The sequence below is a fragment of the Carcharodon carcharias genome, chromosome 11, assembly GCF_017639515.1.
Source record: "Carcharodon carcharias isolate sCarCar2 chromosome 11, sCarCar2.pri, whole genome shotgun sequence".
Taxonomy (NCBI): Eukaryota; Metazoa; Chordata; class Chondrichthyes; order Lamniformes; family Lamnidae; genus Carcharodon; species Carcharodon carcharias.
The window spans coordinates 13,949,863-13,965,119 of record NC_054477.1 but is presented as its reverse complement, the minus strand read 5'-3'; the positions used below and the strand labels follow the sequence as shown (position 1 = coordinate 13,965,119).

The 15,257-nt window shown below is 41.1% G+C and overlaps 1 protein-coding gene across 1 annotated transcript in view; it reads left to right on the top strand.

Annotated features, from left to right (window-relative positions):
* clns1a (chloride channel, nucleotide-sensitive, 1A) overlaps positions 1-807 on the top strand; it is a 41,076-nt gene extending 40,269 nt beyond the window's left edge. Inside the window, exon 8 of the mRNA XM_041200024.1 lies at positions 160-807. Coding sequence (XP_041055958.1) covers position 160 — 1 coding nt within the window. The 3' untranslated portion in view covers positions 161-807. The remainder of the gene's footprint in view (positions 1-159) is intronic.
* The last annotated feature ends 14,450 nt before the right edge of the window (positions 808-15,257 follow it).

The window sequence follows — 15,257 nt, the reverse complement described above, 5'->3', positions numbered from 1 at the left end:
CAGGGAAAAGGCATGATTGCTGCCAGTCCAACGGTGAATTTATGACCCTTTTTTAAAAAAAAAAATCCAGGTCAGCTTCCAAGTGACTAGCTAATGCAGTGTCCTTCCATATTTTAAAAGAAAAAAAATGGTTAACACCTAATTTACTATTTGTTGCAGACGGGCCTCAAGAATTGGCAAGTGTTTCTAACTAACGAAGACTGCATCTCATCGTGACGCGACAGTGGTTGACCTGATTAATGGAAGCTTAATAATTAACGTTTGGAAGAAAACAAAATAGACAGCTGCCTAACCTGGTTTATATGTAACAAAACTGTTGGGGGGGGGGGTGTAAAATGTGTCCTGTACTGACAGCTACCACTTAAATTGCTCAGTATAAAGTTGGGATGCGCGATGCTTAATATAGTGCTGTTTTCATATAGTGTACGTCACGTTTTGTGTCGACGCGTGTTTGCAAGATTACGATGTTAAGTAAAACCTCTTTTTGTACTGAGTGGATAACTGATTCTCAGCTGCTTTTTGAGTCTCTTATTTGGGGGACCTGGAGAGGGGGCTCGTGAGAATGAGAGTGCCCCAGTTTAGGGCAGATTTTCTGATTGTATTTTTTTGCCATGTAAGTAAAGGGCAATAATATAGTTCAAAAATGTTTTAAAACTAAAATGTTAATCCTAACAACAGTTAAAATAGCTGGTCAACAATTGTATTTGGATTTTAAAAAAAAACTACCGACTTTTTTTTTAGGGGAAAGTGAATAAATTGCAAAATTTGTACCTCCACAGCTGAAGGCGAATTAAAATACAAAACTCTTCTTATGGTCAATTTCTGGTTATTGTCACTATAAGCTTGTGGGCACCAGGCTGGCAATGAAGCATTGCAATGTTCCTGCCATCCAGGATGCAACGCATTCCCAGACTCGGCAAGCAATTCATTGGAGGGGGGTTGCAGAAAGAGGAAGAGAGCGTTGTAATAAAGGCAAAATACTGCAGATGCTGGAAATCTGAAGTAAAAACAGAAAAATGCTGGAAAAAATCCAGTGGGTCTGGTAGCATCTGTGGAGGCAAAAACAGAGGTACGGTTTCAAGTCCAATATAACTCCTCTTCAGAATTGGGAGAGTGTGATGTTCCTTGTTTGTTCACGTACACCAACAGGATCCTTCTAAATAGAGGCAGAGAGTATACAAGCAAGGGAGTTGTACGAAAATGTTATAAATCGCTGGTCGGGCCTCAGTTGGAATATCCTGTCCAATTCTGGGCACCACATTTTAGGAAGGATTTTATTGGCGTTGTATAGAGGGTGCAGAGGAGATTTACCAGCATGGTAACGAGATAAGGGGCTTAAGTTTATCAAGAGGGACCAGAGAGAAGTTTTTTTTTTCATAGACCAGAGAAGATTGAAGGGAGATTTAATAGGTATTCAAAATTACCAGCAGTTTGATAAGAGCAAATAAGTTTTCACTGACAGGGTGATAGCCAGAGGACATTAGTGCAGGAGAGGACTAATTGGATAAAGCTTTCAGAGCCAGCACAGACTCAGTGGGCCAAATAGCCTCTTACTGTGCTGTGATTCTATTAAGGTGTTCAACCAAAAACCAATTCCGTTTACAACACTATTTAAATTAAACTTTAAACGCAACACTTAAATTTAAATTTGTCCCTTTCCTCAAAGCCAATGACAACAGAGACTGCCACCATAACTATTGGCCATCGTTTCAGAAAAGATCAATTAGGAGTCCTTGGCACAATCCTTTTATTCCACAAACTTTTTTTTGCAATATTGGAAGTCAATAATGTTCTGCACTAAATGTATGTTAGAATTACCTGTTTGATCTGTTGGCCTTGCCAGCAACATCTGTGTCCCATGAATGAATATAAAAGAAATAAATCTCGGGTTTTTTTTGACTAACAATCCCTATTGTCCTGAAATGCACTGATGCAAACAGTTGTAAAATTATATGTGAAGAATAACTACTAGGGCAAAGTGTTGACGGAAGGTCAGACCCCATAGCATTGTACCTGCACGGCCTCTTTCAAAGCCAGCATAGTTATGATGGGCTGAATGGCCATTTTTCTTTGCAGCGTCATTTTTATGACCATCAATCATCTGAGTGTAGTTCCTCATATCATGGCTGAACACAAGAGTGGGATCTGACAGCCAGGGCTGTGTTTCTCAGGCTGTCAAGTTCTATCATTTCTGGATGGAAAGGCGACATGTAACCTTTCAGCATCCAAACTCCAAATCAGAGCTTTTAGGACAAAAGCTTCAATAGTCTGTGGGTAATTGCATTCCATTCCTCCACACGGTCTCAATCCTGGAATGTTTCCTTTAACTCATTGAGGAACAGATATTGATGCCCTTTAGAAAGTAACCACCTGGATAGCTGTCGCAGGCCAGTCTCTATCTGGTCAGCAGTTACCCTGACCCTTATTCAGACTCCTGTACATACGAACATATGAAATAGAGGCAGTAGGCCATTCTGCCCCTCGAGCCTGCTCTGCCATTTTATAAGATCATGGCTGATATGCTTGTGGCCTCTCCTCCCTACCCCCTATACCCTTTGAGTCCCTTTTCAGTCAAGAATCTATCCAACTGAGCCTTAGAAATGTTCAATGACCCAGCCTCTACCACCCTCTGGGAAAGCGAGCTTCACAGACTACTGACCATTTTGAGGGAAAGCTTTACTGCTCACCTCCATCTTTAGTGGGAGGCCCCTTATTTTTAAACTGTCCCTTAAGTCTAGTCACTCCCATGAGAGTAAACATCCTTTCAGCATCCACCCTGTCAAGTCCCCTCAGGGTCTTGTTTCAATAAATCCGCCTCGTTCTTACAAACTCCAATGGATACAGTGCCAGCCTTTCCTCATAAGACAACATCTTCATCCAATGAACCAGTTCAGTGAACCTTCTCTGCACTCCTAATGTAATTATGTCCTTTCATAAATAAAGAGACCAAAACTGTACACAGAACTCTAGATGTGTCTCACCAAGGCCCTGTAGCAAAACATCCCTATTTTTATATTTCATTCTACTTGCATTGACAATATTCCATTTACCTTCCTAATCACTTGCATACATTGGTGCACTCTCTTCAAACAGGCATGCTACAGTTAAGCTCAGTAAATGTGATAAACCAACTGTTAACCCTTTGTTAACCCTGAGATGGTAGTTTTAACGATTCAATATTTCAAACTTATAACCAAATCTCCTGTAAAAGAAATTGAAGGGCGGATCTATTTACATTCGGGTTCCCAATTCCAGATTATCCCACTTAAGTTTCAGGTTCAGCCGAGGCAGATGAGGATTTAATAGGCAGTTTTCCCAGAGATAAAATTAAGCAAAAACAGACAGCAGCTCCTGCAGTGAGACATGACAGGAATTCAAATCCCAACAGAGCAGCTGGGGAATTTACATTCATTTAATTAAATAAACCTGGGATAAAAAGCTAGTCTCCCTAATGGTGACCATGAAACGACTCAATTGTTGTAAAATCTCATCTGATTCACTAATGCCCTTTAGGGAGGGAAATCTGCCATCCTTACCTGGTCTGGTCTACATGTGACTCCAGACCCTCAGCAATGTAGTTGACTCTTAACTGCCCTTTGAATTGGCATGCTGTTCAGTCCTACAGTCATACCTTTTCAGGTAATGTCCTAGACTCCTCCACCACCATCCTTGGGTATGTCCTGTCCCACCATTAGAGATAGTGGCAGAGTGATATACAGTCAGGAGAGAGTGGCCTTGGAGTCTTCAACATCGACTTCAGATCCGATAAAGTCTCATGCCACCAGGTCAAATACGGTCAAGGAAATCACCTGCTAAATTACCACCCACCAAAATTTGTAACTTCATAGCCCAACATATCCCTCCACTCTGCCACTACCATCAAGCCAAGGAACCAACTCTGGTAAGAGAGCATGCCAGGATAACTAACAATGAGGTGCCAACCTGGTGAAACCATTACACAGGACTACATGCATGCTGAACAGTGGAAACAGCATGCAGTAGATGGAGCTATGTAAACCAACAACCAATGAATCAGATCAAAACTCTGCACTCTAATCACATCCAGTCATGAATGCTGGTGGACGAATGAACAACTAACAGGAGGAGGAGATGCCATGAACATCCACTACCAGATCCTCAACCCAGCACTTCAGTGCAAAAAACAACTGTGAAGTGTTTGCAGCGATCTTCAGCCAGAGGTGCCAAGTGGATGATCCATCTCAGCCTCTTCGTGAGGCCCCCACCATTACAGAAGCCAGTCTTCAGCCAATGCAATTCAATCCAAGTGATATCAAGAAATGACTTCATGCGCTGGATACAGCAAAAGGCTATGGGCCCCAATAACATCCCAGCTGTCATGTTGAAGACTTACGTGCCACGACTAGCCACGTCTCTAGCCAAGCTGCTCCGGTAAAGCTACAACACTGACACTTACCCATCAAATTTCCCGTCAGCCTACTGTCAGTCATCAGCAGTGTAATGAACAGGATTAAAAAGTGATGAAACCTTACCAATGCCAGGTTCTGCCGGGACCATCCAGCTCCAGCCTTGGTGCAAACATGGACAAAAGGGGAGGTGGTGGCATAGTGGTATTGTCACTAACCAGTATTCCAGAGACCCAGGGTAATGCTCTGGGGACCTGGGTTTGAATCCCACCATGGCAGATGGTGAAATTTGAATTCATTATAAGTCTGGTGATGACCATGAAATCATTGCTGATTGTTGTAAAAACCCATCTGGTTCACCAATGTCCTTTAGGGAAGGGTTCCTTCTGTTTGGCCTACATGTGACTCCAGAATGACTCTTAAATGCCCCCTGAACTAGAGTAATTAGGGATAAGCAATAAATGGGCCTAGCCAGTGATGTCCCCATGAATGAATTTTAAAAATTGAATTTCAGAGATAAGGTGAGAGTGACAGCCTTTGACATCAAGGCAGCATTTGGCCGAATGTGGCATTAAGGAGCCCTAGCAAAACTGCATTGAGAATCGAGGACAACTATCCGCTGGTCGGAGTATTGGGCCAATCATCTCAGTTCCAGGAGTTCCTGCTTCATCGGTGACCTCCAACATAAAATTAGAAGTGGGGATGTTCGCTGATGATTGCATAGCGTTCAGCACCATCCATGATTCCACAGATACTGAAGCAATCCATGTTCATATGGACAACATTCAGGCTTGAGCTGATAAGTGTTTTGGCAGATGGTAAATGCTGAGTTGCTCAAATCCCAGAGGGGAAACTTGAAACAGCAACCACAACTGTTTTTGCAATTTGTATTTTATTTTGAGATGCATGCCTTGAATTCAGTAGTAATGAGTCCACCGGGATTTAGAGGTTTTTTACAAAAACTAAATTAAACATTTATTAATAGAAGAAAAGATTCTAAGCACATACATAGGTTTGCACATTACTTCTATGATAACTCCTAGCTCTCCTAATTAATCTGACTCCCAGTCACACCTCCATTAAGGCAACAGTGAAAACAAATTTCAACAGACCCAGGCAAAGCACACAATACCCTGGACAGTGATATTCCCAGTGAGTTTTCTTAGCTTCGGTTCCTGTAGACAGCAACTTGATGTACAGAGGCTGGAGGCTCTTCAAACTTGTGTTAGACCTTAGAATTCCTTCTCCTTACACATAAGCTCAGCTCCTTTATAATGTTTCTCCCTTTTTAATGTAAATGCCATTGTTCCAATATGTCTTTACAACTTTACTTTTTACATAATATAAATCTTCCATATTATCAGTAACCTTTGGGAAAAATAAACATACTGTTGGACTTAGCTTCATATGGCTGGGTGTAATATCTCATTATCTCTTTGAAATTCAAACTACACTGGTTTATCTAAGAATGCAAATGTTCCTCACATCTCATTCTAAAACTTAAGCCATGTTCACATACTTAGCATTTCAAACCTAGCTTCCCTTCTGATCACACATAAGCTCCAGACTAGCTGTCTCCAATTCAATTAAGTCCACCACACACGCACATCCACACAAAGAAACTCATCCAAACCCCACTATTAACCTACTTTTACAATAAATCACAATAATATTATGGAAATTATTATATTTTCATGACACAAGTAACATTTTCCCTTGACATTTTCATAATATTATTGTGATTTATTGTAAATAACATCCCAGAAATAATTGTGAATCAAGAGGTAAAAGAGAGAGAAGAAAGTAAAACAAGTACAATCACCAGGGAAAGGGTACTGAGAAGATTATTACTCCTAAAAGCTGACATGTCCCCCGGTCCTGATGGACTTCATCTTATGGTCTCCAAAGAAGTGGCTGCTGAGCTAGTTGATGCATTGGTTTTAATTTTCCAAAATTCCCTAGATTCTGGGAAAGTCCCATCAGATTGGAAAATAGTGAAAGTGATTCCTCTATTCAAGAAAGTAGGGAGACAGAAGCATGAATCTATAGGCTAGCTAGTTTAACATCTGTCATAGGAAAATTGCTGGAATCTATTTTTTTTCTGATTCTGCAATGGGATGTGGGCATCGCTGGCAAGGCCAGCATTTGTTGCCCATCTCTAATTGCCCCTTGAGCTGAGTGGTTTGCTCAGCTATTTCAGAGGGCATTAATAGTCTCCAGAGCATGAGTTTGGGTCTCTGGATTACTACTCCAGTGACATTAGCAATACGCCGATGTCCCCCCTTATTAAGGAGGTTATAGCGAGGGACTTGGAAAATCTCAATGTAAAAGGCAGTCAATGTGGTTTTGTGAAAGGGAAATCATGTTTGGCTAATTTCTTGGAGTACTTTGAGGAATTAGCAAGCAATGTAGTGTTAGGAAATAGAGACAGTTTAAGTTATATTGGTATTTGTAGGTGTTAGGAATGAGCTTTAGCTTTAAAGTTTAGGTTTGATTTATATTTCTGTATCTGTGTTTTAAGAAAGGTCAAAATGAGTTTTAGTTTCACTTTAAAAGATGTTTGCATTTCTAATGAGAGTTTTACAACTGTAAGCTAAGTTAAGCAAACAAGAGTGGGAAAAGCAGTGCAGTTAGCAACAGGGGCCCAGAGAGGCAGGTCCCTCTCACAGACATATACACACAGAAGAGAAACAGCAGTTTGATTTTGGAAGCTGCTTGAGTTTGGTTGGTTTTGAAAGGAGCTGCCAGGAGAGACTGGAGCAAAAGGGACAGATAGCAAGTCCAAAGCTAAAGAAAAGACCCCAGAATCCAGGAGAGTGAAACAAGAGAAAATTGCAAGCAGACCTTCTAGTCAAAGGAAGGACAGAAACCTGAAAAAGGTTCTGTTAAGTGAAGTTAAGAGTGAGGGGCAGAGAGAAAGGCTCCAAGCTTCAGATTTAAAGAGACAAAAGCTGCAGAAAGCAGATTTAAAGTGAGAACAGTTTGCAAGAAGCAAGAAGTTCAAAAGAGATGACTGAAGGTGTATAACTCTTTGCTTTAGGCATGTGAAGCGGTGATGTACTGTTGACAGCTGAGTCAATGAGAGAGAGTGCGTGGAGGACAGCTTGAATGCACATGTTGACCCAGGGGAGAGGAACATCGAAAGGAGAGTTTGAAACCATGGAGGTGAACCTTTACGGAAGATGTCTGAGAGAAAGGTAAAAGCAAAATATTGCAGGTGCTGGAAATTTGAAACAGAAGGTCTGTTTGGGATTTTCTCCTGTTCAGTTCATCCGCCATTTACTTAATTTCCATTATTCGTTCCCTCGACTTACTCTCTAGAGGACGAACACCCACTCTAACTTACTCTTTTCCTTTTTGAATACTGGTAGAAACTCTGTTTTTATATTTCTAGCTAGCTTTCTCTCATACTCTAATTTCTCCATGCATATTGATCTTTCAGTCATTCTTTGTTGCTCTATATATTCAGAATAATCTTTTAGCCTGCAACTCATCTTTGCAAAGTCATACATTTTTTTCTTTCAATTTGATGCTATCTTTAACTTCTTTATTTAGCCATGGATGATGCATACTTTCCTTTGAGTCTTTCATGCTAGAATGTATCTTCTTAGTATTCTGAAATATCTCCTTAAATGTCTGCCATTGCATCTCTACTGACATATCCTTTAACTTAATTTCCAAGTTCACTTTAGCCAGGTCTGTCTTCATGCCCTGCCCCCATAAATGCCCTTATTTAAGCTTAAAACTCTAGTGTTAGATCCACTCTTCTCTCCCTCAAACTGAATGTGGAATTCCTATCATATTATGAGCATTGCTACTGAGGGGTGCCTTCACTATGAGGTCATTAATTAATCCTGCTTCCCTGCACATTACCAGATCTAGTATAGCCAGCTCTCTGGTTGGCTCTAGAATGTGCTGCTCTAAGAAAATGTCAATCTGATTTGTCCAATCTATATGCAGATTGAAATCACCCTTGGTTATCACAGTACCTTTCTCACAAGCCCCCATTATTTCTTCCTGTATACTCATCCTACAGTGTGATTACTGTTAGGAGGACTATAAACCACTCCCATAAGTGACTTCTTATCTTTATTATTTCTTATCTCTCTCTCAAACTGATTCTATACCTTGATCTCAAGAACTAAGGTCATCCCTCTCTAATTTACTAACGTCATCTTCAGTTAACAGAGCTACCTCTCTATTTTTTCCAAGCTTCCTAAATGTCATCCATCCTTGAATATTTAGATGCCAATCTTTGTCAACCTGCAGCCATGTCCCTATAATGGCTATCAGGTCATACATAATTATTTCTATTTGCACTGTCAATTCATCTGTTTTGTTATGAATGCTATGTGCAATCAGATATAGAGCTTTTAGTGCTGCCTTTTTAGTATTTCTGTAACCTCTAGCCTTATCTTCTGATGCACTCTTAGGTATGTACACTCTGATCCTTCCTGCCGTGCTCTGATCATCATTTCTCTTAATGCTACCTTGCTCTCCTGCCTTGTCTTCTCTATTTAATTTGTTACATTTGCCCAAGCTTGATGCCTCGCTCCTGCTAACATGGATAATGATGGGCTGAAAGGCATCTGTGTTGTCAACATTTGTCTCTATGTATACATGCACGGAAATGCCACCACCTCCAAGCTCCTGCACAAATCTCACACCATCCTGACTTGGAAATATACCAGCATTCCTTCATCATCACTGGGTCAAAATTCAGGAACTCCCTCCCTAACAGCAGGAGTTCCTTGACCACACAGACAGCAGCAGTTAAAGAAGGCATCTCACCATCACCTTCTCAAGTGCAATTAGGATTGGGATAGAATTAGGAATAAATGCAGGGGTCTTGGCCAAATGGCATTTATAGCCCATGATTGAATGAATGAAAGCCTGTGTTGAAAGATGGGATTGTAACCTCTTTCAGGCAGGCCTGAAGTGATGTCTGTGTCCGCTCACACATCAAACATTGAACTGAAATGAAGAGCTTCCATCTGTCACCAGGAAAATCAAATGCAAAAAAGTTACATGGAGAAGCTGGGGTTGTTCTGAGAGCAGAAAAGGTTAAGAGGAGATTTGATAGAGACGTACAAAATCACGAATGGATCTGACAGAGCAAATAAGGAGAAACTGTTTCTAGTGGCAGAAGGTTCGCTAATCAGAGGACAAAGATTTAAGGTAATTGGCAAAAGAGCCAGAGGTGACATGAGGAAATTGTTTTTCTACACACTGAGTTGTTGTGATCTGGAATGCGCCGTTTCAAAGGGCAGTGGAAGCAGATTCAATAGTAACGTTCAAAAGGTAATTGGATAAATACTTGAAGGGAGAAAACAAGTACAAGGCTATGAGGAAATGGTCGAGTATTGGTAATGTCACTGGACTGGTAATTAATGGCCCACAATAATTCTCTGGGGGCAGGGGTTCAAATTCTGCCACAGCAGCTGGGGGGATTTAATTTCAAATAATAAATAAAAGCTAGTCTCAGTAATGATGGCCATGAAACTATCATCAATTGTTGTAAAAACCCATTTGGTTCACAAATGGAAATCTGATGTCCTGCATGTGACACCAGGTCCACAGCAATGTGGTTGATTCTTAAACTCTCTCTGAAATGGCCAAGCAGTTCAAGGACAATTAGGGATGGGTAACAGTGACAGAATAAACAAAGAACAAGAGAGTGAGACTAACTGGATGATGAATTGAGTGGCCACCTTCTGTGGTGTGAGATTCTGTGACAGGGAGGGTGTAGAATCTGCCAATACTGGCACAGGCTCAAGAGCACAGTCAGCAAAATGGTCTACTCTTGTGTTGTTACTAAGCATGTCCTTATCACATCTACCTGTCTTCTCTCTGTTTAATTACCTCTTGAACCCATTTATATATGACATTCACCCCACATCCACACGTGTCCATTTCAGTGAAGATCAATGAAATTTCCTTGCAAAATCCAGAGGAAAAACAAGAAAGTTCTCCAATTCCTGAGTGAGAATGTTAAACCATCACCTATATTCCAAGTATGTGTTGCTTGGGGTGCTAACACATACACGTGGCAAGGCTCCAAGTCTGATCCCTGGGTCTGTGCTGAGCTCTCTGATTGTAAAAAAAAAGTTTTGTTTGTTCTGGGAATTTAGGTGGAACTGCAACCGGTCCCCATTTGTGTTCCAGAAGGTGGTAGCGAGCTAACTTCTTGAATCACTACAGCCAGTGTAGTGAAGGTGCTCCCACAACGTGGTTAGGGAGGCAGTTTCTGGACTTTGACCCAGTAAAAATGAAGGAATGGCAAGATGCATCCAAGTTAGGGTGCTGTATGAGTTGGAGGTGAAGGTGTTCCTATGCGCCTGCTAGGAAGTAGAGGTTGCATTTTTGTAGGTATTGCCAAAGAAGCCTTGGCGAGTTGTTGCCATGTACACACTGCAGCCATTGTGCACTGGTGGTGGACAGAGTGAATGTCTAAAATGGTGGATGGGATGCAAATCACTGCTTTATCCTGGATGGTATTGAGCTTCATTGTTGCAGCTGCATCCATCCAGGCAAGTGGAGAGTACTTGATCCCAGTCACGGCTTGTGCCTTGAAGGTGAAGGACAGGCTTTTGAAGTCAGACCATCAACGACTCACTGCAGCATACCTAGCCTCTGACTTGCTCTTGTAGCTATGGTATTTATGTGGCTGATCCAGTTTAGTGCCTGAGCCATCTCTGTCACTATAGCCTCAGTACTGGGTAGGGACTTGGTGGGGGTTGGGAGTTTAATGGAATAAGGGAATCACCACAGACACTGCACCATGTGGACATGAGGTGCACACAGAGTTGGTCTCAGATGCAGCCCCTACTCATCAAATAGCTTCCCATTGCTCACCGTCAACATGGTTGAGGAAAACAGATGAGTAAGGTAGCTGAGGCTTGCCTGGACCACTGGAAGCATACACTAGAGAGAGAGAGAAGTCAAAGCTAAAGCAAGATATAAAACCAGAAATGCTGGAAATAGTCAGCGGGCCTGGGCAGACTGGTAAAGAGTTTGTTTCAGTTCTGTAATCCTTCATCAGAACTGAGAAATATAATAGGTTTGAGCAAGTGACAAGGGGGAGGGGGAGAAGAACAAAAGAGAGATTAAATGACAAAAGGTTTCATGATGAAGAACTAAAGGGAGTGGTAATGGGACAAGTGAAGAAACAAAATATGTGATGGGAGAGGCGTGAATGGCAGGATCGCAGTGGAGCAAATGCAAAGTAAAGCAAATGAGAGAAAAAAATGAACTCCTGAATAAAAAGTACAAAACAAATGGGGAGGGGATTATGATCTAGAACAAGCTAAAACAAGACATTTGACTTGAGTCTATTACTTGAGTTTAATACTGTGAGTGACACAAAGCAAATACTCGACAGAATTTAAATCCCCAAAAAAAAGCAGTAGCTAAGACATGGAAATGCTAATCTGAGAGGAGCAGAAAAGGACTAGAAAAACTCAGGAGGCATCTGTGGAGAGAGAAACAAATGGAGTTAATGATTCAAGTCCAATCTGACTCTTCTTTGGCACACGTGTAATCATCATCCAAGCTGGTCATCCTAATGCCTTTCTGTGAAGTAAGGTGTAAGTAATGTTCATATTGTTCAGACAACCAATAAGAACATAAGAACTAGGAGCAGGAGTAGGCAATTCAGCCCGTCGAGCCTGCCCCGCCATTCAATACGATCATGGCTGATCTCATTTCGGCCTCAACTCCAATTTCCCGCCCTCTCCCCATAACCTTTCAACCTGTTACTAATTAAAAATCTATCTCCACCTTAAATTTAATCGAAGTAAAGCCAGTTTCGCACAGCAATTTTGAGTGTAAAAACACTGCACATTTTGGGTTTTGGCAGAAACAAAAGCAGAAAATGCTGGCAAAACTCAGCAGTATTTTACTTTTATCTTGGGTTTGGCAGTTCTGTTTGCCTTGTTGTGAAATACAGAGATGAATTCATATGGAAGAGGACTCCAATAAGTCCTACAAAGGTGGTATTCTATTTTTGATTGCTTATTTCTTTGGGTGATTCATCACACACTTATAAAGGGGAATTCAACAGGACTTTGCTTAACTGCCTATGTTTCAAAACTAGGAACATTTAGCGCCTTGAGCCTGTTCTGTCATTCAGTTAGATCATGGCTGAGTGGTACCTGAACTCCATTTAGCTCTGTGATGAAACCCAACCTTATCTTAATCCGAAGTTCGGAGGTCAGGACCTCCAGCATTCAGTATATATTCAGTGAGTATTCAGCATGTATTATAGAAGGCTGGTGCTTAAAGCTCTCGTATTGGGACAATAGTTAGCTGAGTAATCAGTTATAGAACTCAGTAAAGTACGCACTTTAGCAGAGGTGCTACTGGAAGACAGTTAGGGAATTCATTTGTTCACTCTGCAGTTGAAGAAACAGAGAGTTTGGTCCATGGTATTTGGGTGTCTCAGGGAGAGATACGAGTTGGGTGAAAAGCATCGAGTGAATGCTCAGGAATTCACCAGAAGAAAATCGTTTGCAACTGTACCAGCCCCAAATGAGAAGTCTTTGTATCAAGCTAGTGGTAACTTTTCACTGGTTTATGTATCTGTAAAGATATCGCTGAGTTAAAGGAATAATGGGATTTTGAATCATCTTCTGGTGTTTGTATTGAGATCTTTTCAACCTTTTTGACTGGTGTAATATTTTTGTAATATTAATACTTTTCTTGTTTTAATAAATATTTTATTCTTTATATTAAACATTCATCAGCAGACTCCTGAGAATTTGTTCAGTAGCTTACCTCCATGGTTTCAAAAAAAAAGTTATGATCTATCAAGTCAGGTTTCACTCTGGGACCCAAAGAAAAGTTACGGCACAGAAAGAGGCCACTAAGCCTATCGTGTCTGTGCAGCTGAAAAAAAAATAGCCGCCCATTCTAATCCCACCTTCCAGCACCCGGTCCATAGCCTCAAGGGTTACAGCACTTCAGGTGTTCATCCAGAAACCTTTTAAATGGGTTGAGGGTTTCTGTCTCAACCACCAATCAGGGCACCAAATTCCAGACACCTACTACCATCTGCATAAAAAACACTTTCCTAATATCCCCTCTAATCCTTCTATCAATCACCTTAAATCTGTGCCCCCTGTAATTGACCAATCTGCTAGGAAACGGGACTTGTCCAGTATTAACTAAACAGCTGGGGTTGTAACAGCTCCATAATCCAACAATACCGTTAGACCAACAAAAATCTTACCAATCTCAGTACTGAAAGCTTCAAATGATCCCTAGCCTTTAGGGAGAGTGTTCCAGATTTCTACTGCCCTTAGTGTGAAGTGCTTCCAAATTTCACACCTGAATGGTCCATCTCTAATTTGTGGTTTATGTCCCCATTTTTCTCGATTCCTCAACCAGTTTCTCTGTATATGTTATATCAAACCCTTCCTCCTCCTCCTTCAGGTACCATGCCCTATGAGTTGACCATCAACTTCCATTGGGAGTGGTCCATGATGATGCTTGGCAAAGTATTGCAGTGATTTGCTGTTGCCTTCTGCAATATGGCTGACCAGGAAACTCTCCTGCTCTTACCACCTGCAATCAAGCTTACTGGGTAGATTTACAGGCTGATAATCAACCTGTCTGACCACATTATAAACACATCTTCTGTGGCCATCAAGTCCTGAAGTGGGATTTATCCTGGAGCATCAGGCCCAAAGATAGGGACACTACCAGTCTGCCATAAGATCTCCCTCTATCAAAGCCTTATGACATTTTAAACATTTCACTCAGATCACCACCTCAATGTTCCATGTTAAAGTCTAGTGCTGTATCGATCACTACATTGCTTCTACTGATCTTTCTAAATAATTCCTTCCATTCACCCATTTAATAATTCAACCTGTTATGAAAAAAAATTCGGTCACCATTCGTTTTATCCATTTGTTGAAATGACTCCAGCCATTAGCAAGCTTACAGTAAAGATTCATTGTCTGCCATTCACCACTTGTTCTTGTTATAATAAATATTGGAGAACTGGTTTCTGTATGAAAGCTCCACTATGAAAACTGCATTCAATAGAAAGAATGAGTAAAAACATTGGTTCAATGCTATTCAACACCTGCAACCTTCTGAGTCATGAGGGGGGTGGGGGCACGTAAGTTATTACATCTCCCAACTAATAACTTTTAATTTGGGTACAAAATGAGAACCTTTCATCTGGGAGCAACTAATATTTGTTATGGTGTATACACTGGGTGTTATGGTAATCAGTAAGCTTTGTAATATGATTAAATCTGTACATAATGTTCATACATTGTGAGTGAAGCAATTCCCATTGGATGAGTGGCAAAAGCTTTTATGGAATTAGTAGTTTGTTTGCATTGCTTAATTTTCTTGGTGTCATGATCCTGACCTGCCCACTGATTTCTTATGGAAATTTTCAACTCAGTGCCATCAAAACCACAAGTTCAATCAGATTCCTAAGTAAACATGTCACATTGGTTCTCTAGTGGTTGCTCTTCTTAGTAACATACATCGACTTCAGTCTAACACAGAAGAAGATTCATTCTGCATTGAACCAACCCTGGGTGTGCTTGATGCTGACCAGTCCCGATTTCAAACTAACCATCTTGATGGGAACGGAAGGGGTGGAGGGGCTTGGGTCAGACACCATTTTGCACCCTGCCCAATTATACTCTGTCGACTTCAAAACAGGTGTCCGATCCAAACCCACCTCATGATGCCTGGTGGGTTAAATTAAAATCGGGGTTGGGTGACCAAATTGGAAATGAGTCCATTTCTCAGCACCAAAATAGTTTGCCTTGACCTTTAAGTAAAGTTTCTAAAATGTTGGTTGAACTATCTCGACCAAGGGCATCAGCAAAATCTTGGGTGCACGTG